The 27,457-nt window shown below is 42.1% G+C and overlaps 1 protein-coding gene across 7 annotated transcripts in view; it reads right to left on the bottom strand.

Annotated features, from left to right (window-relative positions):
* The window catches only part of LOC112252740 (fibroblast growth factor receptor 2), a 104,479-nt gene that overhangs the window by 42,609 nt on the left and 34,413 nt on the right, over nt 1-27,457 (bottom strand). For 4 of the 7 annotated variants that reach the window (XM_024424249.2, XM_024424248.2, XM_024424255.2 and 1 more), the window contains 5 exons: nt 17,755-17,924; nt 12,733-12,856; nt 9,157-9,347; nt 7,509-7,653; nt 856-1,061 (listed from right to left, as the gene is read on the bottom strand). In XM_024424249.2, coding sequence (XP_024280017.1) covers nt 856-1,061; nt 7,509-7,653; nt 9,157-9,347; nt 12,733-12,856; nt 17,755-17,924 — 836 coding nt within the window. Of the gene's footprint in view, nt 1-855; nt 1,062-7,508; nt 7,654-8,569; nt 8,709-9,156; nt 9,348-12,732; nt 12,857-17,754; nt 17,925-27,457 lie in introns of all 7 variants that reach the window. The other 3 variants (XM_024424253.2, XM_024424251.2, XM_024424250.2) reach the window with 3 other exon arrangements.

A 27,457-nucleotide genomic window follows, 5' to 3' on the forward strand; every position in this document is an offset into this window, starting at 1 on the left:
GTTATTGTGCAAATCAACATATTTTCCTTTCCATTTAAAAAAGAGTGAATTGCATGTCAGTAATCATTAGAGTTGAGCAACAACTCAGTGCTAGAGAGTAACGTTCAATCTGATGAATGTGTCCATTTATCATGCTGTTGTCATTGTCCTCAGGGCTCCTATCTCCTTTCGTCCTAACCTTACCTTGACACAGGAACCACCCGTCTCTCGCAGGAACGTAATCCAACACTTTTTGTACCTCTTGGAGTTTGTGTTTTTCCCCTTGAGGGAAAAGCATCACTCACAGAGAAGTAGAAGAGCTAGAGCAGGAGCTAGAGGTGATGGATAACAGTGCTAACATGCTCAGACGCCATGCACTGTAGCTAGCTGTCTTTCAGTAGAGTTAACTGGGGCTTAGCACCTCAAGCAGTGCGATGTATTAGTTACAGTATTGTTATGAAAATCCACTTCCCATGAACAGCTACATTTCGTGGGCTCTCAAATTAGAGTACCAATAACCCATTCGAGTAAGATCTATGTCAGGAGTACAAATTTGGTGGAACTTTTTTTGTGTTTTCCGCTCTTGGTGGGTAAACTTTGGACTATTTTCTGTAATTTGCATATAAATCTGAGTATATAGGGCTTTTCACACTGCTATATCCGAAACCGAGCCGAGCCAAACCAAGCTGTGCTGAGCCGGCCTGGTTACACATCCACCATAGTTGTTGAAACCATGAAATTATAATATCCTAGTCAGTACAGTTTCGTCCGGGTCAGAACGACAGTGTGAAAACATAATTATGTATGAATGCATGTGTGTGTGGAGTTTGTGTTTCTACAGGTGTTAAAGGCCTTGGTAACCCCTTATCTACTTTCTGTTACCTGGCGGCGCAGAGGTATCTGCTTGCTGAGTTTGTGGACCGCTGGCTGGTTCCCAAAGTCAGGCTTCTTAGCCGTATTCCTCATCCGGCACACCACCACGATGACCACCATACAGGCGATCAAGAACACCCCGATGCAGTAGATGGCTATCTCCACGTAGTCAGGTGACATCAGACCCGTCACCGTCTCGTCGTTACTGGCTGATTGGGGTGGGGTGGGGTGGGGAGGGGAGAGGGTCAGGGAGGAATAAAAAAAGTGGAACGTAGAGGCACATGCTGACTCTTGACATATGTACACACACACTGAGAGACACACGGACACGTAAACAAACAGACACGGACACACTACATCTGATAGACGCCCATGTATAAACAGAACACACGCCATGGAAACAACATACACACACACACTCACATGTCATCGCTGGATAGACAAACAAAATGTAAATAATGACAAAGACGCACACGCAACATTTTTTTTCTCTCCCTCCTCCTCCTCTTCATCAAACAACCATATACTTACTGCCCATCTAGGACAGACAGGAAATGGAATTGATCTGAGAAGAGGGGGTAAACCAGATCAAAGTGGGAAAACACAGTCTGTTGGAGAGTACATCTTGACTGAGCTCAAACAGTAGGCTGTACGTACTATGCGCCTACATTCAGGGCTACTTGACAACCACACATGCAGGGTGCAGACACACATTCTCTTTCTTTCAAATACACACGCATGCACTCACACACACGCATGCACTCACACACGCACACACACGCTTACTCTCGCTCTCTCTTTCACACACACACAGACACTCACTTCAGATGGCAAACAAGTGAGTGTATGCCCTTTGTGGTTGTATATGGCCTGAGCTTCCTGTCTGAAAGAAACGGGTCTGCGTCTGTCTCTGAGTGGCTATAGGACCACAGCCTGTTCCATAATGCATGCCATCCACCCACAGCTACAAACAAGGCCCTTGTGATGTGCAGTCACGGGAAATAATAACATGTTGGAACTTTTCTCCTGTCAGCATTGTATCCCCTGGTCCAAAAATCACAGCAAACAGCCGCAACACAGACAGCAGGCAGCGCCATACAGGCGCCACCAGAGCAGATACGTGGAACTAGGGCAATAAATCAAAGATATTATTCCCCAAGGAATTATTATTCGGCTGCCTGTGATAATTTGATTTTGTTTAGAGACAAAAGAAAGCTATTTTCTGCGAGTACATAAAGGCAGTGTTTTCAATAAGCACCGTCGGCTGTCAGCTAAACAGCCAATAACAGACATTGTCCCCCGGCTACTTTTTCCACTTCATAAATTAACTAGGCTTCTTTTCATTTAAAAGTTTAAAGTCACTAGTCAGTAAAGTCTGTATATCTATCTCCAGCTAGAATGAACGATATGCATATTCTAGTGATCTACCGTCAGTCACAAAGCGAGGGATGACAGGGAAACACTGCTGGTTTGTCAGTCTGCTGTCTGTCCCGTGTCTTGGTATCCATGTTACTTTTGTGTGATGTGGTTGGCTGCAGTCTAATTTCTTTACACAGAGGGAGAGCATGATGCTTCTTCATCGTCTCCTGCGAGTGAATTTACACCTCCCAAAGTGCATTCGGGAAGTATTCAGAACCTTTTACTTTTTCCACATTTTGTTTCAGTACGTTACAGCCTTATTCTAAAATTGATTTAATAGTTTTTTACCCAATCTAAACACAATACCCCATAAAGACAAATCAAAAACGTTTTAGAAATTGTTGCAAAATTACTACAAATAAAAAAACTGATATCACATCTACATAAGTATTCAGACCCTTTACTTGGTACTTTTTTGAAGCACCTTTGGCAGCGATTACAGCCTTCCAAGTCTTCTTGGGTATGGCACTTACAAGCTTGGCACACCTGTATTTGGGGAGTTTCTCCCATTCTTCTCTGCAGATCCTCTCAAGCTCTGTCAGGTTGGATGGGGAGTGTCTCTGCACAGCTATCTTCAGGTCTCTCCAGAGATCGGGTTCAAGTCTGGGCTCTGGCTGGGCCACTCAAGGACATTCAGAGACTTGTCCTGAAGCCACTCCTGCATTGTCTTGGCTGTGTGCTTAGGGTCACTGTCCTGTTGGAAGGTGAACCTATGCCCCAGTTTGAGGTATTTATCTTTCCCTCAATTCTTACTACTCTCCCAGGCCCTGCCGCTGAAAAACATCCCCACAGCATGATGCTGCCACAACCATGCTTCACCGCTTCACTTGGTTTCCTCCAAACGTGATGCTTGGCATTCAGGCTAAAGAGTTCAATCTTGGTTTCATCAGAGCAGAGAATCTTGTCTCTCATGGTCTGAGTGTCCTTTAGGTGCCTTTTGGCAAACTCCAAGCAGGCTTTTACTAAGGAGTGGCTTCCGTCTTCTGGACGGAACCTTCTGGAAGGTTCTCCCATCTCCACAGAGGAACTCTTGGTCATCTCCCTGACCAAGGCTCTTCTCCCCAGATTGCTCAGTTTGGCCAGGCGGACAGCATTAGGAAGAGGCTTGGTGGTTCCAAACTTCTTCCACTTAAGAATGGTGGAGGCCACTGTGTTCTTGGGGACCTTCTCCAGATCTGTGCCTCTAAACAATCCTGTCTCGGAGTTCTACGGACAATTCCTTTGACCTCATGGCTTGGTTTTTGCTCTGACAGGCGCTGTCAACTGTGGGACCTTATAGACAGGTCGGTGCCTTTCCAAATCATGTCCAATCAATTGAATATACCACAAGTGGACTCCGATCAAGTTGTAGAAACAACAAGGATGATCAATCGAAACAGGATGCACCTGAGCTCAATTTCGAGTCTCATAGCAAAGGGCCTAAATACTTATGTAAATAAGGTCATTATTTTTTATATATTTTTTTTAATAAAAGTGCAAACATTTCTAAAAACCTGTTATCGCTTTGTCAATATGGGCTATTATGTGTAGATTCATGAGCAAAATTATGTATTTAATCAATTTTAGAATAAGGCTGTAAAAAAATGTGTATGAAGTCAATGGGTCTGAATACATTCAGAATGCACTGTAAATGTAAAAAATTATGTTTTAACCATATATATATATATATATATATATATATATATATTTCCTGACCTTTCTTTTATCTCTGATATAGGAGAGGCAAATATTGAAAATACTATTTTGGTATTTAGAGTCCTGTTTAGTGCAGAATTAGATACCTTCTCTTTTGGTGCAGTTTCCTCTCTCTAAAGCTTCTAAACAATATTATGATGTTTTGAATCCTGTCTAGGATTCAAAACCTATTCTGAAGGGTCTTGATGTTTTACTTTATTTTCTCTATTTAATCGTTTGCCATTTTATACCGTTTTGGAAGGCAATGTAAAGCACAGTGTTCAAACGAACAACACTAACTGGAGGTTAAACTGCAAGAATTGAGGATTCTGCACATGCCTTTTCAATTGACAATCACAAATGTGTGAATGGGTGCTGTCCTCTTTGAATGATGGTTTTGATATCCGTTCATGATCCATTACACCTCATGGCACAACAAGTTTAATACTAACATAGAAATATGCTTTTCCTTCTTCAAACATGCATACAACATAGTGTGAAAATCATAAAATCAAACCTTTTTGAATTACCCACAATCCTCTAAAAGCAGAGTCACATGGCAAGATAGGAAATGCAAGGTTATTAAAACCAGACTTCCAATGAGTTAAACCACTCAATTTTCTCCCTCGTTGGTTATCCTCATGAAAAAGCATTCCACATGAGGCTGAAAGGGAGAATGCCAAGTGTGCAAAGCTGTCATCAAGGCCTTTGAAGAATGGCTACTTTGAAGAATCTCAAATATAAAATATATTTTGATTTGTTTAACACTTTTTGGTTACTACATGATTCCATATGTGTTATTTCATAGTTGTGATGTCTTCACTATTATTACACAATGTAGAAAATAGTGAAAATAAAGAAAAACCCTTGAATGAGTAGGTGTTCTAAAACTTTTGACCGGTAGTGAAAGAGACACAGACACACACAAACTCGCGCCGACACAAAGAGACACATAGACATTTAAACACACACACCCACTCGCGCAGACACAGGGAGACACGCATACATTTAAACACACACACGCAGCCACACACACTATATCAAATACATTGAATACATTGAAGGAAAACAAATGATATTCAAGAAAGTCAAGCCCTAAGTATTGAGGCTGTGACTTTTTTTTTTCTTTTGTATTATCTCAAGGAGAAATAATAAAAAGGAAATAAATGATCAGACCCAGGAAAGAAGCCATGAGGGAATTGGCATCCAATCTCAGGGCACCCATTAACACCGACAGACAGACAATATCATCAAGACAGACAGACACCCTGCTTTTATAAAACCATGCAGTCCGAGCCAAAATTTCCCAACTTTCCCCGAGAACCAGAAGAGATAAAGAGATACGATGTGAAAAAGAGAAAGAAACGAGGGAGGAAGGGGAGGAGAGAGAGACAAAACCCCTCGAGTAAGGAGATACAGTGCATTCATAAAGTATTCAGACCCCTTGAATTGTCCCACACTTTTTCCACAATTCTTTCGACCTCATGGCTTAGTTTTTGTTCTGACGTGCACTGTCAACTGTGGGACCTTATATAGACAGGTGTGTGCCTTTTCAAATCATGTCCAATCAATTGAATTTACCACAGCTGGACTCCAATTAAGTTTAAAATACATCTCAAGGATGATCAATGGAAACAGGATGTACCAGAGCTCAATTTCGAGTCTCAAAGCAAAGGGTCTGAATACCTCTGTTTTTATTTGCTGAAACTTTTAAAAACCCGTTTTCTCTTCTTCATTATCGGGCATTGTGTGTAGACTGATGAGGGAAAAAAATATGTGATACATTTTAGAATTGCTGTCACGTAACAAAATGTGAAAAAAGTCGAGGGGTGTGAATACTTTCCGAATGCACTGTATATATAAATTATATATTTTAAAAAATATATTTTCCTTTATTATTTTCCCCTAACCCTACCATCCCTCCCCTAATTGGAATAAACTAATGAACAACAACCCTTAGGCTTCTACTTCCAACTTATACATACTATATACATTTTACAGTAGTTTGTTTGATTTTGTCCCATCCTTCAGCTCCACTCAACACCTCCCATCTATCTCTGAACACCATCCAGTTTTGATTTATATTTTGCATATATTTTTAACTCTGTTGTGATGTTTCACAAACATTCTGAACCTTTCTCTTTATTCTCATGAATATGGAATATGTTGGAATATGTAAGAACTGTTGGAATATTGGAATATTTTTGCTCATATAATTTAAAAAATAATTCGCTAGGTGTAGGCAATGCCATACACAAATTAGTAAACTGAGATATGACTAAAGAGTTAAATCAGGTTGATTTTTCCACAAATAGACATATCATATCTATTTTTGACAACTTTCTATTAAAATGTATTGTAGCGAGATCTTTTATTTAGTTCGGGATGTGAACACAGAGTATATTGCACTTCACCGTCAGACCATTTTATTGGTAACCTACACAGTTATGTAAAAGTTATGTCTTTTTGTGATCCAATACGTAATATAGTAGTACACTTATCATAATTTGGTTGAAATCCAGTGAGTTTAGAAAAGTATCTGGAAAAAGTCAAGGGGTCTGAATACTTTCTCGAATGCACTGTACTTGAGCCATTCGGGGAAGTCGTCTTCCGCTCTGGAGTTATAATAAGCCTTGAGCAAATGTCCCTCTATTAGGCCCCTAGCTTTCAAAACGTTGCCAATCAAGATAACAGAATATATGGAATTCATATTCCTGCTCTAGTATAGAGCCTTTTCCAGTACACGACACACTGATGTCACGTATAGATGTGTGCGACTCTTGGCAGCAGTAAGAAAGCCATCACCATCTGCGCCCATTAAACATAACCTCGACTTGCGATGATGACATAAACATTATATTACGCAGGACATTCATACGAGCCTTAAAATCCAATTGTAATCAAAAAGTAGTGTGAAATGTACTCATAAGCAACATGTAAATAAGAACTCCCCCTTGTTCTGCCAACAACTTGTGCACATCGCCCTCTGTGCAGCAATGTTAAACACAGAAAGGGGTCTATTACACGGAGTTAGATGTTGAGTTGTTGACTGTGTAAGCTCATCATAGTAATCTGATATTTACATTTTTATTTTACCCGTTTTTCTCTCCAATTTCGTGGTATCCAATTGGTAGTTACAGTCTTGTCCCATCGCCGCAACTCCCGTACGGACTCAGGAGAGACGAAAGTCGAGAGCCGTACGTCCCCTGAAACACAACCCAGCCAAGCCGCACTGCATCTTGACACAATGCCCGCTTAACCCGGAAGCTAGCCTTACAATATGTTGGAGGAAACACCGTACACCTGGCGACGCAGGATCTTTAGTGGCACAGCTAGCACTGTGATGCAGTGCCTTAGACCGCTGTGCCACTCGGGAGCCCTATGATATTTTGTTATTTCGTTGAGTTAGGTTGTTTTCACTCCAGAGGGACTTTTCACTTCTCTGTTCGTCCTCCCATAGAAATGATCGAAATAACTTTATTGACTGAACATTGAACCATTAGTGGACAACATTGATAGAGAAAGGGGGGAAAAGGGAGCGCAGTATAGTTGAGTGTATATACCTGGAAGCACCGTCAACCAAGCAGTGTGATAGGAGATCCCAATAGAATTGCCCGCCAAGCACGTATACTCCCCAGCATCCTCGTAAGTGACATTGGGGAGGTAGAGGACTTCAATCTCCTTGTCCGTGGTGTTAACACCTGCGGTCTGGGAGAGGGAGAGGAGGAAGGGTGGAGGACGATGAAAAGGAGGAAAGGAAGAGAAAGGAAGGGGGGGTGGAGAATGGGACAGGAGGGGTGGAAGAAGAAGAAGGAAGTCAAAGGGAGGGAGGATGCAGGAAAAGAAGGGAAGATGAAGGATTAGAGTAGAGGATGGATGGATATTTGAGGATTAGAGGGGGTTGAAGTGGAAGAAAGTAAGATAAAGGGAAAGGGGTCAGAGTAAGAATAGAGGGGAGGGAAGAAGAGAGCAGGAAGGAGGAAGCAGATGTAACAATTAAATCCACAACACCAGGAGAGAGGAGAAGCTGGATGGCGTCCATCACTGGGAGGAGAACTGGTGACCCATATATAGAGATAGAGTAGATGGGAGGAGCTTTCAAAACAAACAAGAAGAGCACCTCGTACCACAGGGAAAAATAGGAAACACAATACACAAAAACACTGTAAAAAAAATCCCTTCACCCACAACACCAGAGCCCAATAGTAAGTCCACACCAGGCCTGTGTATGCATAGTGCACACAACCACAGAAGGAGAAGATATGGAGATCACCCCACTGCAGCACCCAACACTAGCCTGTACAATGACACATCACACCTTTCAACTGAGAGAGCGAGAGCGAGCGAGAGAGAGATGAGGCACGTGATGGACATGGCAGGTTAGTGCATGGGCGTGCAGGTCCAGTGGGCATTTCCATGGCTGTACAGTCACAGTCAGACACAGCACAGTAGAGCAGCTGGGAGTAAAACAGTAGAACACTGGGAGAGAGTAGGTCAGTCCACAACCCAGCAGGAACCAAGACCAGCACACCACCAAACCACACTGAACCGGGTCAGTAACAGGCCCAAAGAGACCATAAGGGAGGGGGTCAACAGAGGTCAAGGGTCAGGCGTCAGTGGTTACCTGGGATGACGGTCAGCCAGCCCGACTGGTTGACCGCCCCTATATAATTGGAGACTTTACAGGTATACTCTCCGGCATCCTCCTCAGTCACGTTGGTGAGCGTGAGCACCTCCACGTCCGAGCTATTGATGCCCGAGCGCTGGAGTGTGTGAGCCACACACATACAAAAACACGCATGTGCACACACACACACGGCAGCAAGGGGATAAAACACAGAAAAGCCTGTTAACTGTCACATCTGCAATCTACGTGCAGGGAGAGGAGAGTAAAGGAGCCGCCACCCAGACAGGAACACAGCTAGAGTGCTCCAGTAGTATAGTATAGAAGGAAAATTTGTATTTATTACTCTTCATAAAGGGGGAAAATGTTGTTTTCTTTCAGTTTCACTCTCTTATAGGAAGACAAATTGGACACTAACAAAAAGCTTTTACAAATGGCAAAAAGGTAACCTGAAAACAAAATCATTATTAGACTACACTTTGAAAAAAAAAATATTTAAAGGAATATGTCACAAGAAGGAGGAGCCAGCAATTTTCACCGTTCAGGTCAGAACAGCCAATGAGGGGCCATGGAGGGCTGGAAAGTACCTTTAGGACGCGGACGTAGGAGTGTCCATCTGGGCCAGTGCGACTACCATTCTTCTGGATGTGCTGCAGCCACTGAATGTGGGGCTGAGCGTCGCTGTACACCTTACACACGAAGCGTGCGTCTTCCCCCACTTGCACACTGGTGTTGGCTGGCAGCCCTGCTTGGAGAATGGGCCGATGGGGGGACCGTTCTAAGATGAAGAGAGAAAAGGGGAAGATGTGATATGATGAGTTATGTTAGTTTGTGCATTGAGACTTCACCATGGCCATTTCAAACTCCAACCTTGCTCTGTACACCCTTAAGGAATAGACAGCTTCGTATTACTAATGTCAATGACAGTTAATTGATCAACTAAGCTCGATCACCACCTGGGTTGAGACTAAGCATTAAGACACAGACACGTTATGTGTAAGGAACTGAAAACGAGCACAGAATACTTGCTAAAAGCCTGATGCAAAGGCTTGGGACAGTATGGTAAAAAAGAACTGTTTGTGTTTTTTAAGTTTTGAGGCTGTGAAAGGAGGCCTGGTCTGGATGTTTAGGAGAACAGTGGACATGTGTGAATATCCCACAACCGGGAGACAAGCAGAGTCAAGACAAGAGAACTGCCTGTCTCTTATCACCACACCACTTAGATCATTCACACAAAACAAAGAGGAGTTATCTCTACTGATAAGGACTAAACACACCTGTAGTAGGAGTTGAATCTAAAAACTCACTTCAGTCACTTTCTGAGCCGATGCTATTTCAAAATGCCTTTTATTGCAAAATGTTGGCAACTTTGTCAACTATTTGAAGTACTGTAAGTAAACATTAGCAGACACTGTGGCCTGGTAAGGGTTAAATTATACAGCCACGGTCCGACTCAAATATGCACCAGTCTTAGAGAAACACCTTCATTTTCCTTCACTAAAAACTATCTGCATTCTTTTGCAAGCAAACATTTGGCCTGCAAATCCAAACAGAGCAAGACCTGCCGAACAATGCCCCCTTTCACCCCCCAGGGCACTGGATGGGTTAAAGAAGGAGGGCTTTTAGGTGGGGAGAGGTGACAGAGAAAGGAGAGGAGGGGGAAGGGGTGGGAAAATAATAAGAGTGAATAAATGGAGCTTAACAGATGGAGATTGAAAAGAGAAAGTGAGAGGAGTGAAGAGAATGAATAAGAAAAGGAAGGTAGAGAGAATACCCACTGGGCACACACTGGTTGAATCAACGTTGTTTCCACGTCATTTCAATGAAATTGAACCAAGGTGGAATAGATATTGAATTGACGTCTGTATCCAGTGGCTACTTCCATGTCTGTCTGTCTGTCTGTCTGTCTGTCTGTCTGTCTGTCTGTCTGTCTGTCTGTCTGTCTGTCTGTCTGTCTGTCTGTCTGTCTGTCTGTCTGTCTGTCTGTCTGTCTGTCTGTCTGTCTTTCTGTCTGTCAGGGGGTTGCCAATAGTCCTCTGCTCTCTGTCTGTCAGTCAGTAGGCCAAAGTGCTACTCTCGCTCTCTGTCAGATCAGATGATTCCCACCCCTCCCTTGTCTCTATCTCTTTTTCCCTCCTCCCTACGCATTCCTTTGGCTCAGCGTGCTTATTGTCCCCGCCCCTCCTCCTTCCATCCCTCTCGCTCACATGCACACCTCTCTCTGTCTCTCAATCACTCTCTCTCTGTCTCTCACACACACACACAAACACACACACGCATATTAACATGGAGAGAATGAGGCACCCTACACCACAAACAGATGCAAACACCTTACTCCCTCTCTGTGCCCACTTCTCCCTTTACACACAAACAACTCAGGAGCATGATAGCTAGCAAGCTGTCCAATACAATATATTTCTTTACAGCTAGTCAAGACAACACAAAATTATATTTATTTGATTTTCCTGCAGTCAAATGACCAAATCGCCCTCTAGGGGCCTCATGGGTGGAACATTATTAACATTTTTCATAATTTCATAAACATTCTTATTTTTAAACCACCGAAAATCCAGTGTTTTTATGTCAAACGGTTTTGTTATACTTCCGTCTTCTGTGATGTATATAAAGTGTAATATTGGGATGCAAACTCAAAATTGAATACATTTCAACTCTATATCTGACATGGAACAGGTGTCTTTTTCTTAAGACTATAGCCATATGTGTGAGGTGTATACTTTTGTTTCAAAATAGATTTGTTTAAGACTACCAAGAAACACTCTGCGTGAACCTGATTCAGCCCACTGCAGTAAAAGGTTAACAACCGTCAAACATCAGTCAGTAAATCATAATAATTATTTTGACTACTAATTAAAGTAAGTAAATCTTCACATATTCAAATACACAAACACACATAAATTTACAATGCATCTAGTTGTGCCACAGTTTATGCTCACAAAACTTTTCAGAGAATTCTTAGATCCTCTTTTAGTGTGTTCCAGAAAAAAAACATTGTTAAATGAAAGGTGTTGGGGTAGAGGCTAAAAGAAGACGCGCTTCGGTCAAGTCCTGTGGAACCTGACCGGGTTCATCATGTAGTCGTGGTGGCTGCTTAGCGCTGCTACGTTTGAATTATAGCCAGTCTGCTCTCGGACGACACTGTGGCTCTAGTGCTTCTGTGAAACGTACAGTATGTTCGTGACTTGAGTGTTTCTGTGAAATATACGCTTGTTTGCATGTATGGTATGTGTCGGGTGTAGGTCTCTCCATAAATGCATGGATAGCATGGTGACTATGACACACACACACACACACACACACACACACACACACACACACACACACACACACACACACACTCTTGCTTGCTCCAAAGGTCAGCGCAAAGGGGTTGAGTGAGTTGGGTTTGAACTTGCTGTGCCCCTTGTAACACTGATAACCGATTGGTTCTGTTTGCCCCCAGAGAGAAGCACAGCAGCATGCCACTCCCACTGTCCCTCTCCAGCTCCTCTGACGGTCACATCCCTGGTCCTTATGTCCACTTGACAGTTGCCGGATTCACACTGTAGGGCCAACCCCAAACCGTACTGTCTTGGCTTAGATATTTCCTTTCCGGCAAAGTTCCAGTAAATGTGGTTGATACATAACCAGGAAATCCCAGTTTAGTTCGACTTGGTTTGGTGTGAATCAGGCTATTATGACCAAGGAGCAATGACCAGGGCCCTGCCTACATACAGTACATGCATCAATACTGCCCTTAGAAACAGACCTGGCACACCTAGGCAGCATTCCTTCTCTGCACCTGCATAGAGTATAGTAGCGTGCACCTGGGGGATCAAACAGCCAGTATTAACCCCCCATCAGTACCCCTAATGCTGGCCCAAACAGATAACGTTTAGGTAGGGGTGGCAGGTAGTCTTGAGGTTAGCTCATTTGGCCAGTAACCAAAAGGTTTGAATCCCAGAGCCAACAGGATGAAAAATATGTCAGTGTGCCCTAAATGCTCCAGGGACACTTGTAAATAGCTGACCATGGCTCTGATATAGCTGACCCTGGCTCTGACACCAACTCCCCATGGGTGTCTTGCAGTTAATATTATTAACCCCCAAACCCTCCATCCCCTCATCCCTACCTCCATCCCAGGGCAAGCCCAGTACAGTACTCACCCACTACATCCAGGGTGTAGGTGTGATTGATGGCGCCGTATGCGTTCTCCACCAGGCAAGTGTAGTTGCCCTTGTCTGACGGTACCACACTCTCCATAATCAGGGTCCAGTGCTGGTGACGCACCTGAGAGGGAAAACAATGCATGGGATGGAAGGATGCAGACCAAAATAGACAATTGTAGAGTACTATATAAGATTGAGAGTGAGTGTGAGTGAGGGTGAGTGACGGGCGGTCAGGTCTGTTCTCACTAGTGCATCATGGTGAAAAACAATATTACGGGTGGTGACAGACTGGTCCAAAGGTGAGCTTCTACACCTTACCAAGGAAGTTCACTGTTTTGCTGGGACTGTGGAATGGAAAACTCCTAAAGCTACCACTTACCCTTCTACTTCTTAGAACAGTGGTTCCCAAATGTTTTACTCTAGCCCCCCTCCCATCATTTTCACTCGTGGCCCCGTACCCGCCTCGTCTATTTCTATGGGCACAAGCACTGTCGATGACACAAACTGTTCACACCCCTCTTGTTGGCGGAGAGGACATTGAGCAGATCTAAAAGCTTATTTCCTACAATTCTATACATTTTGCCATGTCTTATGTGTGTTCATGTGATATCTGAGTGACAAACAATACAACAAAATCAATGGGCTAAAAAACTTTATCTAACATGGGCTAGTTGATATGGACAATTACATATCCAAAAAGTTATAAATAGCACTCTAAGGTATGCAATGACTGACGAGAGGAAAACTGATTATACACTACCCAATTTCGAAATTCTACTATTACAATTTTCAAAAGAAAGTTGAAGGCCCGACTGAGTCCCCCCCATTAAAAAAAAATAAAACCTTGGTAAAGGTTTTATAATAAGTTTGGGAACCACTGCCTTAGAAAACACCAAAGATTCCAAATATTTGACTTTTTACTACTTATAGAAAATCAAACAGTCGTTACACTGCACTGTACATTCTGTTTTGTATATTAAGGCACTTGTTTTCTCCGTTAACAATCAACTGGTACTGTATAAGCCCACATGTGGTCATTTGGTCATTGTGGCTGTGGCCTGCACTGGTGACTACACACAGACAAACAAGGATCTCAGCCCTGTTCACTGACCATGGTCCTCTATTGTAGCAGGGGCCAGTCAAGTGTGATGTGTATGTGTGTTTACTGAAGTGTCACTGAAGACACTATGTAGTGGGGACAGGGAGTTCTGCTGAATACTGTATTAACAAGTGGTGTTCCACAGTATACCAATCCCCCCCCCTCAAGAATTTACTAGAATCTTTGTTACATTCGGTACTTCTGTCAAATGTATTTCACGTGATTGAGAGGATCAAGTCTGTCTATTGGCACAGCCCCTTTATAGTGTGAAGAGCAAAGTGCCTGCTCCACTTACTCGTTCATTGTTAGAGCTGTCTGAACTGCATTGTTAGCTCCCCACTGATGCTGCACAGAAGTAGAAGTTAACAGACTTCAATAATGCAACACAGCACATAGAAATGTTCTAACTGTTCGTTACTGTTTGCAAAACAATTTCCATACAGGCTAGAACACTTTTACAACGCAAGACAATACTGGTAGCTTCCAGCTTTAATTGTAGGCTAACTTTCTTCGCTAGCTTCAAATCAAATCACATAAAATTGTATTTGTCAAATGCGCCAAATACAACAAACTTTACTGTGAAATGTTTACTTACAACCCCCAAAGAGACAATATAAATAAATAAAAGGAAATAGTAACACAATAAAATAACAGTAATGAGGCTATATACAAGGAGTACCAGTACTGAGTCAGGGGCACAAGGTAGTTGAGGTAATATGTACAGTACATGTACCTAGGGGTAAAAGTGACTAGGCAATCAGGATAGGATGCCAAGCAGTTGCGATACCAAGCGGTGATGCAGCCAGTCGAGTTGCTCTCAATGGTGCAGCTGTAGAATGGGATGATGGTGTTGATGTGAGCCATGACCAGCCTTTCAAAGCATGGCTACAGATGTGAGTTCTATGGGGCAATAGTCATTTAGACTGGTTACCTTGGTGTTCTTGGGCACAGGGACTATGGAGGTCTGCTTGAAACAAGTAGGTATTACAGACTGGGTCAGGGAGAGGTTGAAAATGTCAGTGAAGACACTTGCCAGCTGGTCAGTGCATGCTCTGAGTACGAGGCCTGGCAATTCATCAAGCCCTGCGGCCTTGTGAATGTTAACCTGTTTAAAGGTCTTTATTGGCTACAGAGAGCGCATTCACCTGTATTGTAAATAGACATAGGATACATCTTGTTTTACCCAGTTTATCAATAGAGATTTACCATTCAAATAAGTGATTACCATTATGTTGTTTTGTAGCTGATAAAAACAAAGTAAAATTGATTGTATAATTGATTAATGAATGCATAAATGGCTGGATCAAGTGCCATTCTTTGGCTAATACGCATTCTTTTTTTGTTGTGGTATCGTTTTGTTATGAAGTATCATGATGGTATCAAGTATTGTGATACTAAACCTGGTATCGGTATTAAAGTCATTCTGGTATCGTGACACCACTATTTACTAGAATTAAAGACAAGGGGAAACATATTAGCTAGCTTGTGGCTACATCAACATATTCTCAGGAAATTCCCATGAAGAGATGGCTGTGTTTTCTCGTAAACGATCACCCATTAACTAATTTGTTCCTTCCCTATCACATCCAAGCACACTGGATAACTTGCAAATGAATCTATCACTGTAAAGTGTGATGTGAGTTTTGATTCGATTTTGATCAAATGCAGTTCATTAGGGCAATTAGAATTGGATGACTCCCCAATCTTATTCAGCTTAAGTATCTACATATATTTGAGGCTATTGTGAAGCTTGTAAAAAGTGACAGAGGGTTCTCTCTGACCCAAACACAAATGTTGAATTCCAACCCAAATAGACTATGACAGATGGGAGGAATTCAGGTATTTCAGACGAAATGTAGCTCTTAACATCCATTTAATGCTGAGAGGAAATAAAACATTACTGGCCAGGGCCCGGTTTCTCAAAAGTATCTTAAGGCAAAGTTCATCGTTAGAACCTTCGTAGGAGCATCATTAAATCTCCGAGCTGTTTCCAAAACCGTTGTTAATTAACGCTGCACTTGAAAATGCTCGTCATCTAACGCCAGCCTCAGGCCACTTGTAGAGCAGCTAAGTGTGTCGTTAGATGCTTTTTTTGCCCTCTCGTGTCACTTTATACACAGAATATCTCTACTAAACATAGAATCTCATGGTTTATACCCGTCTCTCTGTGACCGCTGACAACTTCAGAATAAAGTTGATTACAAATACAAAGTTGCCAATGTCTTTGCAATTGATACAAACAAGCAACGTGTAAAAATATGCTTCAAATGACTGAATTAAAATATGACTGAATTAAAATATAAATACAGTAGGCTATAGGTCTATTTTAATCATATTGAAATACATTTAATGTTCAATAAATGCAGTTATATTTTGATACTGTCTGTAATTTGTCTCAATATATTTAATGGTGTAGCTTAACATGCACAATTTTTGGGGGGTAAGAATTAGAATAAGCTGGTAATATCTCTCTAGGAGCTGATTTGTCATCAGAAGTGTGAAATATTTCAAATGTTTCGGTAAGATATGAATTGAGAAAGCTGATACAAGAACAGCACTAACTTTCTTCCGATCCTATCCGTATCGACACATGCTCCAACAACGCACTTAGCATGGTGTTTTGGGAATGCATGTTACATCTTTGGCCGTTGTAGGAAAGATGCATTGTTAAAACACTCGTAAGCCAAAGTTCCATTGCTGTCAGTAAACCGGGCCCAGTTTGACTTTCCCTGATTCCCATTACATGTGGCCTCAGGTATTTTCAGGACAAATAAATCAACTCACTAACTGTTATCTTATAAGTACCACAGAGGCTGTAGTGAAATGATTATGAAACTTTCTCTCCAGACTTCCTCTGTTGGAACAAAAAATGTCAATTTGGAATATATATATATTTTAAAAAACGTGAAGTGCAATTGTATCAAGTATCCTGGCCTTTTTTTAAAGACATTTTTAAAATATATTTAGAATATTGAATAGAAATAGAATACATATAGATATAGAATTGAAAAATATTGAAATCAAAAGTCTTGAGAAAAAACCTTCAGGACTACATTTGCATTTACAGTTGAATCCTAGGTCACCTCTTGGGTGTGTTTAATGCTTGGGCAGTTTTCGGATTGTCATGCCTTCATACCGACCTTCTGCCATCCTGGGATATTCGGTAAGGCTCATGTCTCTCGTCGTTGTGTGCTTGTAAACAAACTGTGACTGGGAACTACCGGTAAGCTTCATAATGTAAAATAATGTGACAGGTGCAGATATTTACTTAAAAAGTAGATACAGGGCAATAAATACATCGCAGTGCTTGAGGCGTCACTACAGATCAAGGTTCGATCCCAGGCTGTCACAAACGGCCATGACAGGGAGTCCCATAGGGCGGCGCACAATTGGCCCAGTCCGGGTTAGGGGAGGGTTTGGCCGAGGGGGCTTTACTTGGCTCATCGCACTCTAGCGACTCCTTGTGGCGGGCCGGCGCTTTATTTAAACAAGTAAAATATCAAGTTTCAACAATATTGGCGGTATTGAAAAACCATCCCGTGGCTATTTCTGCAGATCTAAAATGCTTCTTATTATAATTTCAGTTCGGCATCAGACACATTTTTTGCTTCAGTTGCATTTCTCCAATTGGACGAGAACTCATGAATGGGCATTCTATTAGCAGACAGCACTCTGACTGATGGGAAGGGCAACAGTCTGCATCAAGATCAAGAAGCAGAAAATAGCATTGGAAGAGTAAATCCTTTCTAAACAACAGTTCACAAGCATTTCGCTACACCCGCAATAACATCTGCTGAACATGTGTAAGTGACAAATAAAATTTGATTGATTGAAATGTAAACTCAAATTGAAACATTTAACAACATTCCAAGACACTAGTCGAAACTCCGTGCATGCTGCAGCGCAGGGTTCTCGCGTACCTTATACCCGCCCATGCGGTCCTCCTGTCGGAATGGTCGGCTGTTCTTCAGCCAGCGCATCTTAGGACGTGGGTTGCCCCCGGCAGCACAGCGGAACTTGACTGTGTTGGCAGCAGGCACCGCGTGCAACCTCTTCTCCATCTTCTCCAACATCGTCCAATAGGGCGCCCCTAAAGAAAAGACACGACCAATCAAGTCATATTCTGTGCATTCTAAACCCAATAACAGAATTATAGCAAAACAGGAACATGTAACATATTATATTTGGTAAGTACCAGAAAGTATACATTATTACCACATAGTGAATTAGTTATTACCATGTAAATAGCAGCTTAAAACCGGATTGTAAAATAAAACTTTACTGATATTTGTGAGAGTTACTCTGCTCATTTTATCTCTACTCTCAACAGAAAAACTGTATGAGAAATATGGCGAAGCAGCAGAGCTCCATTGAGTAACCTTTTCAGTCTAAAGCCTGAACAAAATACAGCTAGCATTAGCATTAGCCTAGTAGTGAGATAGTGAGATAGGGTGACGCCCCAGACAGTGGAGGTGGTTGGGGGGGGGGCAGGAAGGTATGACCGAGGGGGCAAACCCTTAACTGCTATTCACACATACCTGGCCCCCTTCACAACACAGGGCTGTCTGGATAATACAACTCAGCCATTAATTCACAGGCTACAGCCCTAATGGCACCCTATTCCTTATAAATTGCACTAAATAGAGAATAGGGTTCCATTTGGGACATGGCATGTGTTACAGGATCAGCTTAAAAATTGCAGATAGATGGTGGCTACATCAAAGTAATTGTCTGCATCATTTCCAATACCCTATATATTTTTGGGGAAATTATTCAGACCCCTTCACTTTTTCCACATTTTGTTACATTACAGCCTTATTCTAAAATTGATTCAATCATTTTTTAAATTTCCTCTAACTACACACAATACCCAATAACAACAAAACAAAAACAGGTTTTTAGACATTTTTGCGAATGTATTAAAAATAAAATACTGAAATATTGGAAAGGCACACACCTGTCTATATAAGGTTGACAGTGCATGTCAGAGCAAAAACCAAGCCATGAGGTCGAAGGAATTGTCCGCAGAGCTCCGAGATAGGATTGTGTTGAGGTACAGATCTGGGGAAGGGTACCAAAAAATGTCTGCAGCATTGAAGGTCCCCAAGAACACAGTGGCCTCCATCATTCTTAAATGGAAGAAGTTTGGAACCACCAAGACTCTTCCTAGAGCTGGCCGCCCGGCCAAACTGAGCAATCAGAGGAGAAGGGCTTTGGTCAGAGAGGTGACCAAGAACCCAATCGTCACTCTAACAGAGCTCTAGAGTTCCTCTGTGGAGAAAGGAAGAACCTTCCAGAAGGACAACAATCTCTGCAGCACTCCACCAATCAGACCTTGATTGTAGTGGCCAGACGGAAGCCACTCCTCAGTAAAAGGCACATGACAGCCCGCTTGGAGTTTGCCAAAAGGCACCCAAAGACACCCAAAGACTCACACCATGAAAAACAACATTCTCTGATCTGATGAAACTAAGATTGAGCTCTTTGGCCTGAATTCCGAGCGTTACGCCTGGAGGAAACCTGGCAACATCCCTACAGTGAAGCATGGTGGTGGCAGCATCCTGCTGTGGGGATGTTTTTCAGCGGCTGGGCCTGGGAGACGAGTCAGGATTGAGGGAAAGATGAACAGAGTAAAGTACAGAGAGATTCTTGATGAAAACCTGCTCCAGAGTGCTCAGGACCTCAGACTGGGGTGAAGGTTCATCTTCCAAAAGAACAACGACCCTAAGCACACAGCCAAGACAACGCAGGAGCGGCTTCGGGACAAATCTCTGAATATCCTAGAGTGGTCCAGCCATAGCCCGGACTTGAACCCGATCGAACATCTCTGGAGAGACCTGAAAATAGCTGTGCAGAGACACTCCCCATCCAACCTGACAGAGCATGAGAGGATCTGCAGAGAAGAATGGGAGAAACTCCCCAAATACAGGTGTGCCAAGCTTCTAGCTTCAAACCCGAGAAGACTCGAGACTGTAATCACTGCCAAAGGTGCTTCAACAAAGAATTGCATAAAAGGTCTGAATACTTATCTAAATGTGATATTTATTTCTTGCACAGAATAGAAACGGTCAACTTTTGTACCATGGGAGATAGTAGATTGACATAGACTAATGCTTTTGCTGTTCGTTAGGTCTACTCATCTTGTTGGCCGATGAAAAGTAAATGTGTACAGTTCTTCCAATATCTTCAATATCAGAATTGGATAACAACTTGCGCAGTTGTCCCCGATTTTCCGTGTTCATTTATAGCCTGTGAGAAAGACCCGATCACATGACAGAGAGCCATTGAGAGGCAGAGGTGCTTTGGAGCGCCCAGCCGGGAGAAGGGAATAATTATTATTATATTCGGCCCTAGGGCACAACAGAAAAAGGCTGTAACTACCAATTGAGGAGAAAAAAAGGGGTAATTGGATATTAAAATCTAAATCTAAACATTTAGCCCAGAGTTTGTATCACAACTAAAGTTACATAAATAACTCTAAATTAAGCATATAGGAGTACCAGTTTCTTTGTTAGCCTATCAACACAGAATAACTGTATGTGCGAACCCCCCAAATTGTTTGGAGAAAATATCCTTTCTATTTTATTCAGCTATGTTCAATTGTATTCTTCATAATGTAAAATCATGCCATTTAATTCTAATCAAATCTTGTCTGCTAAATGAACTAGTGTATCCCACAGCCATAAAGCACAGCCAGATCAGGGCCTAACATAACGACAACTCAGAGCATGCTATTCTGTTCTTCTGAAAATGACTACATGCTGTATTACATGGATTTATTAGACGTTTTAAAATGTAGATGTTCCAACGGTCTGCATCAGTGCCTTGTAGGCTACGCATGGAAACCAGGAGAAGCTAAATGTGTTTGTTAATTAACGGGTAATTACCATGAGAGTGGCAGTTATTTGCATATCTGAACAATCCAAAACATTGCCACCTGCTGAACGCACCCCAAGTTGTTAGCTATAGCGAGTTAATAAGATAGCATGACTGAACAAGGTGTAGCCTAAACAAATGGTTAATGGTCCAGTCCGAAAGTAGCCTAGTTAAGAACGGACCGCGATATGCTTTGTGAACGTAAAATGCGGCCCGCCAATGCACGATAGACAGAAAAAAACATAGCGCTAATATTATGGGTCATGTCTTTTGAACGGTAGCCTAAGGGCTAGAATCAAGCTGTTTTCTCTGAGGAAAAGTGGGAGGGTTGGGCAAGACTACAAATTCAAAAACATACTTTCCTATAGACTACTCATTGGAGAGAAATAGCTTGACTGTTGTTTTACTATTAATCTCAATGCTGCTATTGTTTTTATTTCATAAAGCAGCTTGTGTTTCTTAACCAGGCAAAGGGTAGCTGACTAGAAAGCTGATGGTTAGCTAAGGTGAAGCAAGAAAGTAGCCTGCGCGATGTGTATAATCGGAAGCGGAGCCGGAGCGGAGCTTGTCTGCCCACACTCATCACTTGTCTCCAGCAGCTCAACAGCTGATAAAATCAAATCAAATTTGATTGGTCACATACACGTGTTTAGCAGATGTTATTGCAGGTGTAGCGAAATGCTTGTGTTTCTAGCTCCGACAGTGCAGTAATATCTAACCATTTCACAACATATACCCAATACACACAAATCTAAGTAAAGGAATGGAATTAAGAATATAGAAATATATGGACGAGCAATGTCAGAGCGGCAGAGACTAATATACAGTAGAATATAATACAGTATATACACATATGAGATGAGTAATGCAAAATATGTCAACATTATTAAAGTGACTAGTGTTCGATTTATTAAAGTGGCCAGTGATTTCAAGTCTATGTATATAGGCAGCAGTCTCTAATGTGCTAATGATGGCTATTTAATGTAGGCTGTGCCAGGTGTGAGGCGTCCTTCCCACTTCTGAACAGAACTGTGCTGCTAATATTGTGCTTATCACCGAAAGCTCTTCATCTCTCCCAAAACTCATGTCCAGTCCACTTAGTAGTCATATTTTAGTCACAGAGATAATTTTGTCTCGTCTCGTTTTAGTCAACTGAAATGAAAAATATCGTTATTTTTTTCTGGTCTATTTAGTCAGTTATAGTCTTATCAATTGCCACTGAAAAATAGGTGTGTGACTAATATTTTAGTCACTAAAAGCAAAACAAATTAAATGGTTGGTGGAAATATAATTGGTTATTCTAAGAACTGAGGTTAATAGAGTATATGAACATTGTTTCCAGAGAAAAGTGATATATTATTTGGTATCTGGAAGTGTGAACTGTCAGATTCAATAAAACTCTAATGTTCTAAGACTGAGTGGAATTTATTTTAATTGCATTGAATAACATTTTTCTTCCTGTCCCTCAAACTCAAATTCTACATCATGTTGGCCAATTCAATTCGAATTTTAACTCTTGAATTGAATGGGAGTCAATTCAACATTTCTGAAATGAGCCCAACCCTGCTCAAATTACAATTTTCATCCTCCTATCATCGGAGAAGTTATGTATGTTGGGGAGAAGGAATATTTATCACCTGTAAATAATCATTATGTTCAGGAAGGGTGAAAATGTCATGTTTGTTGTGAGTGAGCAATGTTTGGTTTGTAGAGGGTAAGTTACCCACACACTGATCACGGTCCATCATTCAAACACACCCCAATTGGGACATATGTGACTCGTTTCAGGAAACTAGGCTTTTGTCGCGCGTCACAACTTCACAGGAGAGCAATTTGAACATAAAATGTGTTTTTGGCCAGAAATGCCCCCTGGAACATGTGAACATTTATGTGCCTTAATAACAAACTTGTAAGCCATCTATAACTTATACAACTTATACAATTGCTAAATTATGAGCCTAGTTGATTAAGCCATGGAAAAAGTCAGCTACCATGATTGGCTGAGACAATGAGTGGGCCGGACATGCCGAGAGATAAGTTTGGATTGGTCTGCCATGTAACACACTTCTGTTTATAACATGAGTGGGTCAGTATATGTAGGTAATCCTTTCTAATGCAGATTTTTTTTTTGTTGATATCACGTAGTAGAACTGCATAAGTGTTACTCTCCACTTTCTGAAGGACCGAGTTTTGAAATTAGTGGAATTAGAGTATGATAGCTAAGGAGATAAAGAAAATTCCGTCTGTTTGATTGCAAATATGCAGACAGAGTCGAAAAGAGAACACACAGAAGGTTGTTGTATAAAACACCTGTCTCCGGATTACATCTTCAAACTAAGGGCAACCATGGCATCTGTGACAGAGAGAGAGATGCGTCCATCCATGTATAAAGTTAAGAGAGTCTAGCTAGCTACATTTTCAGATATTACACGTTTCTAATTTAGTCAGAAAGTAATTTTCATTTCAAGTGTTCTGTTAGCTAGCAAGCTAACATTATCTGGCTGGCTCGCTAGCTAACGTTACATGTATAATCTGTGTAGTAATATTATTCGTATCTCAGAGCCATTTGCATTGCTAGTTATTGCCTAACGCTAGCTAGCTAACATTGAACCTGCTTGGTTAGCTACCTGCAGATATAACAAGCACAGTAGTAAAGTTATGAGTTGGGATTATGGTTCATTGTTTAGCTAGCTAGCTACATGTCTAAACAAAAGACAGCACTATGCAAGTAACCATTTCAGTAGAATGTTCATGATGTCACTGCAAAAACTGTCGTAACTGGACGTAACTGGTAAATTCGCTCTGGCTATCTACTAGGATTTCAGAGCACTCTCGTTTGAGTGTGCCAGAGCGCAGAATAACTGACAAATTTACGAACACTCAACACCCGTTGAATATGGCCGGTGTCAGTAAGTATTGGCAAAAAATCTTAATTAAATTGTTGCCAGCAGCACAGTTGCAGTCACCAACACTCTGGATAACATAAAAACAGCCTAACCACCTCTGCTAGGGCAAGTAAAATGGTCAGAGTGAGCTGTTCTCTCAATTGTGTCTGGAAGTAGCTAGCAAGCTAGCCAACGTTAGCCAATTAGCCTGGGTGCTTGACAGCTGATGTTAGGTCAGAACGCTCTAATCAAACCTAATCCTCGGCCAGAGCGTCCAGTGTGCACTCCAAACGCGCCAAGAGCGAAACACTCTGAATTTACGAACAGAAAATCTGACAACACTCGAACGCCCAGAAAACCCTCTGGCACGCCAGATTAAATTTATGAACACACCGTAGTAAACCAGCCTTTAGTCTTTAAACCTTTGGTTCTTTACTACATAGCCTCACGTGAGTCCTTAAAGAGATGGGTGGGACTAAAGCTTAAGAGGGTGTGAACGAGGCTGAATTGGTGTAGACAAAGAAGAGCTCTCCAGTATCTGTACAAAAACATTGAAGGGTAATTTTCTCAAAGGTGATTTTACAAGTTTATCAACTTTCAAAGCATAATTACTTTCCCATTGTTCCTCAACTGTAGTGTATGATATACCAGTTTGTAGCTGTGTCTATGCTTTTATCCAATGTAAAAAACACAATTTCAAATTATGCTACGTAAGACCGAATCGAGCCGGGCGATCACACATAGAAAATTAAGAACACCACTCTTCTGTTTGGCCTACATAACTGCAGCTCATTAACCCCAAATCTCTCCACCCCTCCCTCCCTTTCTTTCCCCCACTCTCCCCCCCTCGGTCTCTCAGTCAGCTGTAGTTCACTGAAGACCCTTCTCTTTATCTCCCTCTCACGCTCTCTCTCTCTCAAACACTACTCAGTTTCTTTCTTTTTCTCTCTGCACCTGGGAGAGTGATTGCATAAGCAGATGAACTCACTGAGGAAGAGAAATTTGGAGCAAAACAACAAGACCAATGGCCACCCCACCATCACTTCCTACATCTCTTCGACAGGAGCAGGGAGAACATGGGGAACACTCCAGGGTTACACTGGCTTTGAGACACTCCTGACCTTGCTTCAATCAGATTGACCACTGAGGGAATGGACAGGAGTTTAGCCTTCTTGTTCTTGGGCCTCTGCGCTTCCCTTTCCACCCCTCTCTCTCTTCCCACTCCTCTCTCCCTTTCCCGCCCACCAGTGCAATCGGAATACTATCGGAGTCAGTCACCTCCCATAATTTTCTCTGGCATGCAAACTGAGCAGTACACATACTTTGATACAGAAGTAAACCATGCTCTTCCTTCCGGAATGAACTAACACACTATAATTAGGCTAGTTAGCTTCTCTTCAGCCCCTTTCCTTCACTCTCACTATCTCCACCTCCTATTTCAATTTCTCCCCATATTCTCTATCTTTCAACTCGTATTTTCTGTACAGACATTCAGTATTCTCTCACTTTCATCATCTTTCCCTCTCCATCTTCATCAACACTCCGCCATACAGACAGATTAAGGTGGTGTATGCCCACGTCGGGAGCTCGTCTCTCTCGGGTGAACTATGACCCTTAAGCCCTCTGGATCCGGACAGCTCATCTCACTGTTTACTCTGTGGCATTCTGGGGTAAGCCCATGTTATTCTCGAAGAAGAACGTACTGTATATTCAAAATGAGAAGTGAGGCACAAACATAAGTGGCAAATCATAGTACTAATTGCTTAAAGTAGTAACACGAGGGCATGAAATCCACAAATTTGCCCAATACTGTAGACATTAATTTAGAAGTACAATACTAGAACTACATATATACAGTACATAGGTCAAACATAACAAAACAGCAAATTATATTAGACTTTTATAAAATTGAGGCATCAAATCCAGTAATTTTACATCAACTGTCCGGTCTACGTACCCTACAGATGTGTCAAACGAAAACAAACGGGAGCAATTAAGGTTGATCTCCTTAACAGACTAGAGAACAACAGGACCAACGGGACTGGAACCCCACATCCACTCTGACCTTCTACTGACGTCAATGCTCCCCCGAAAAACAAAGCCTTCAACATGATCCTTCCGCTGGGCCATGTTTGTTTCCTCCAATCACAGTCAACCTCCTGATGCTGGGCAGTGGGTACAACTTAGCTCATAACTTTTTCTCCTTGTATTTTGGGGGGGCCGGGTTGTTATTGTGTTGTGTTGTTGTTCAATGTCTTTTTTAGAAAGTGGAATAAACGTGTTCAGAGTAGAAGCTGAGGCAGACACTGAAACCTACTCCCCACCCCCCCTATTATGTCCTTCCTTTTCCCCCCTCCCATACCTCCACAACCCCCCTCCAGAAGTGGGCCAGGGAACAGAGCTCCACAGCGTACACAGAGAAGTGCTGGTGCTGATCCAAACCAGAACGCTGTAGTTAAAGGCCTCAACCTTCCCCTTTTTTTCCCTTTTCATTTTCCCCCACTCTTCCCTCTTTCTTTCTTTTTTATATTCCGGGTTTTGAAATCATAGAAAAAAACAGCAGGAGAAAATTGGACAGAGCTGCCAAAACAGCTGTTACTTTGTTTTCAAACAGCTTATTACCACCAGAATTATAATTTTTTCCTCTCCATTTTCCTCTCCTTGCAGAGTTCCTATCCACCGTATTAAATGGATTTCAGGTAATTACAGTCGGCCCTAAAGGGGGGTTCAGCCCACAGTGAGGCAGGATGCCTGTGGAAAATTTTAAGAAGATGTGGAAGCTCTCATCTTCACTTCAGCCCTGTGACACACACACACACACACACACACACACACACACACACACACACACACACACACACACTCATTGCACTTGGAAAGTTCCCTTTTTCCACATTTTGTTATGTTACAGCCAAATTAATAAAATAGATTTTTCCCCTCATCAATCTACAAACAATACCCCATAATGACAAAGCAAATATTTACATTTAAAAAAAATGTTTGCAAATATATATATTTTTTTTAAACGGAAATATCACATTTACATAAGTATTCAGACCGTTTACTCAGTACTGTTTTGACGCACCCTTGGCAGCGACATCAGCCTCTAGTCTTCTTGGGTATGATGCTACAATCTTGGCACAGCTGTATTTGGAGAATTTCTCCTATTCTTCTCTGCAGATCCTCTCAAGCTCTGTCAGGTTGGATGCTATTTTCAGGTCTCTCCAGAGGCCACTCCTGCGTTGTCTTGGCTGTGTGCTTAGGGTCGTTGTTCTGTTGGAAGATGAACCTTCACCCCAGTCTGGGGTCCTGAGCGCTCTGGAGCAGGTTTTCATCAAGGATCTCTATGTACTTTGCTCCGTCTCTCTGTACTTTGCTCCGTTTAGTCCCTCGATTCTAACTAGTCTCGAAGGCCCCTCCGCTGAAAAACATCCCCACAGCATGATGCTGCCACAACCATGCTTCACCGCTTCACTTGGTTTCCTCCAGATGTGACGCTTGGCATTCAGGCCAAAGAGTTCAATCTTGGTTTCATCAGACCAGAGAATCTTATTTCCCATGGTCTGAGAAACCTTTAGGTGCCTGTTGGCAAACTCCAAGTGGGCTGTCATGTGCCTTTTACTGAGGAGTGGCTTCTGTCTGGCCACTCTACCATAAAGACCTGATTGGTGGAGTGCTGCAGAGATTGTTGTTCTTTTGGAAGGTTCTCCCAACTCCACAGAGGAACTCTGGAGCTCTGTCAGAGTGACCAAATGGTTCTTGGTCACCTTAGTGACCAAGGCCCTTCTCACCCGATTGCTCAGTTTGGCTGGACGGCCAGCTCTAGGAAGAGTCTTGGTGGTTACAAACTTCTTCAATTTAA

This window comes from Oncorhynchus tshawytscha, linkage group LG06, assembly GCF_018296145.1.
Source record: "Oncorhynchus tshawytscha isolate Ot180627B linkage group LG06, Otsh_v2.0, whole genome shotgun sequence".
Classification (NCBI taxonomy): Eukaryota; Metazoa; Chordata; class Actinopteri; order Salmoniformes; family Salmonidae; genus Oncorhynchus; species Oncorhynchus tshawytscha.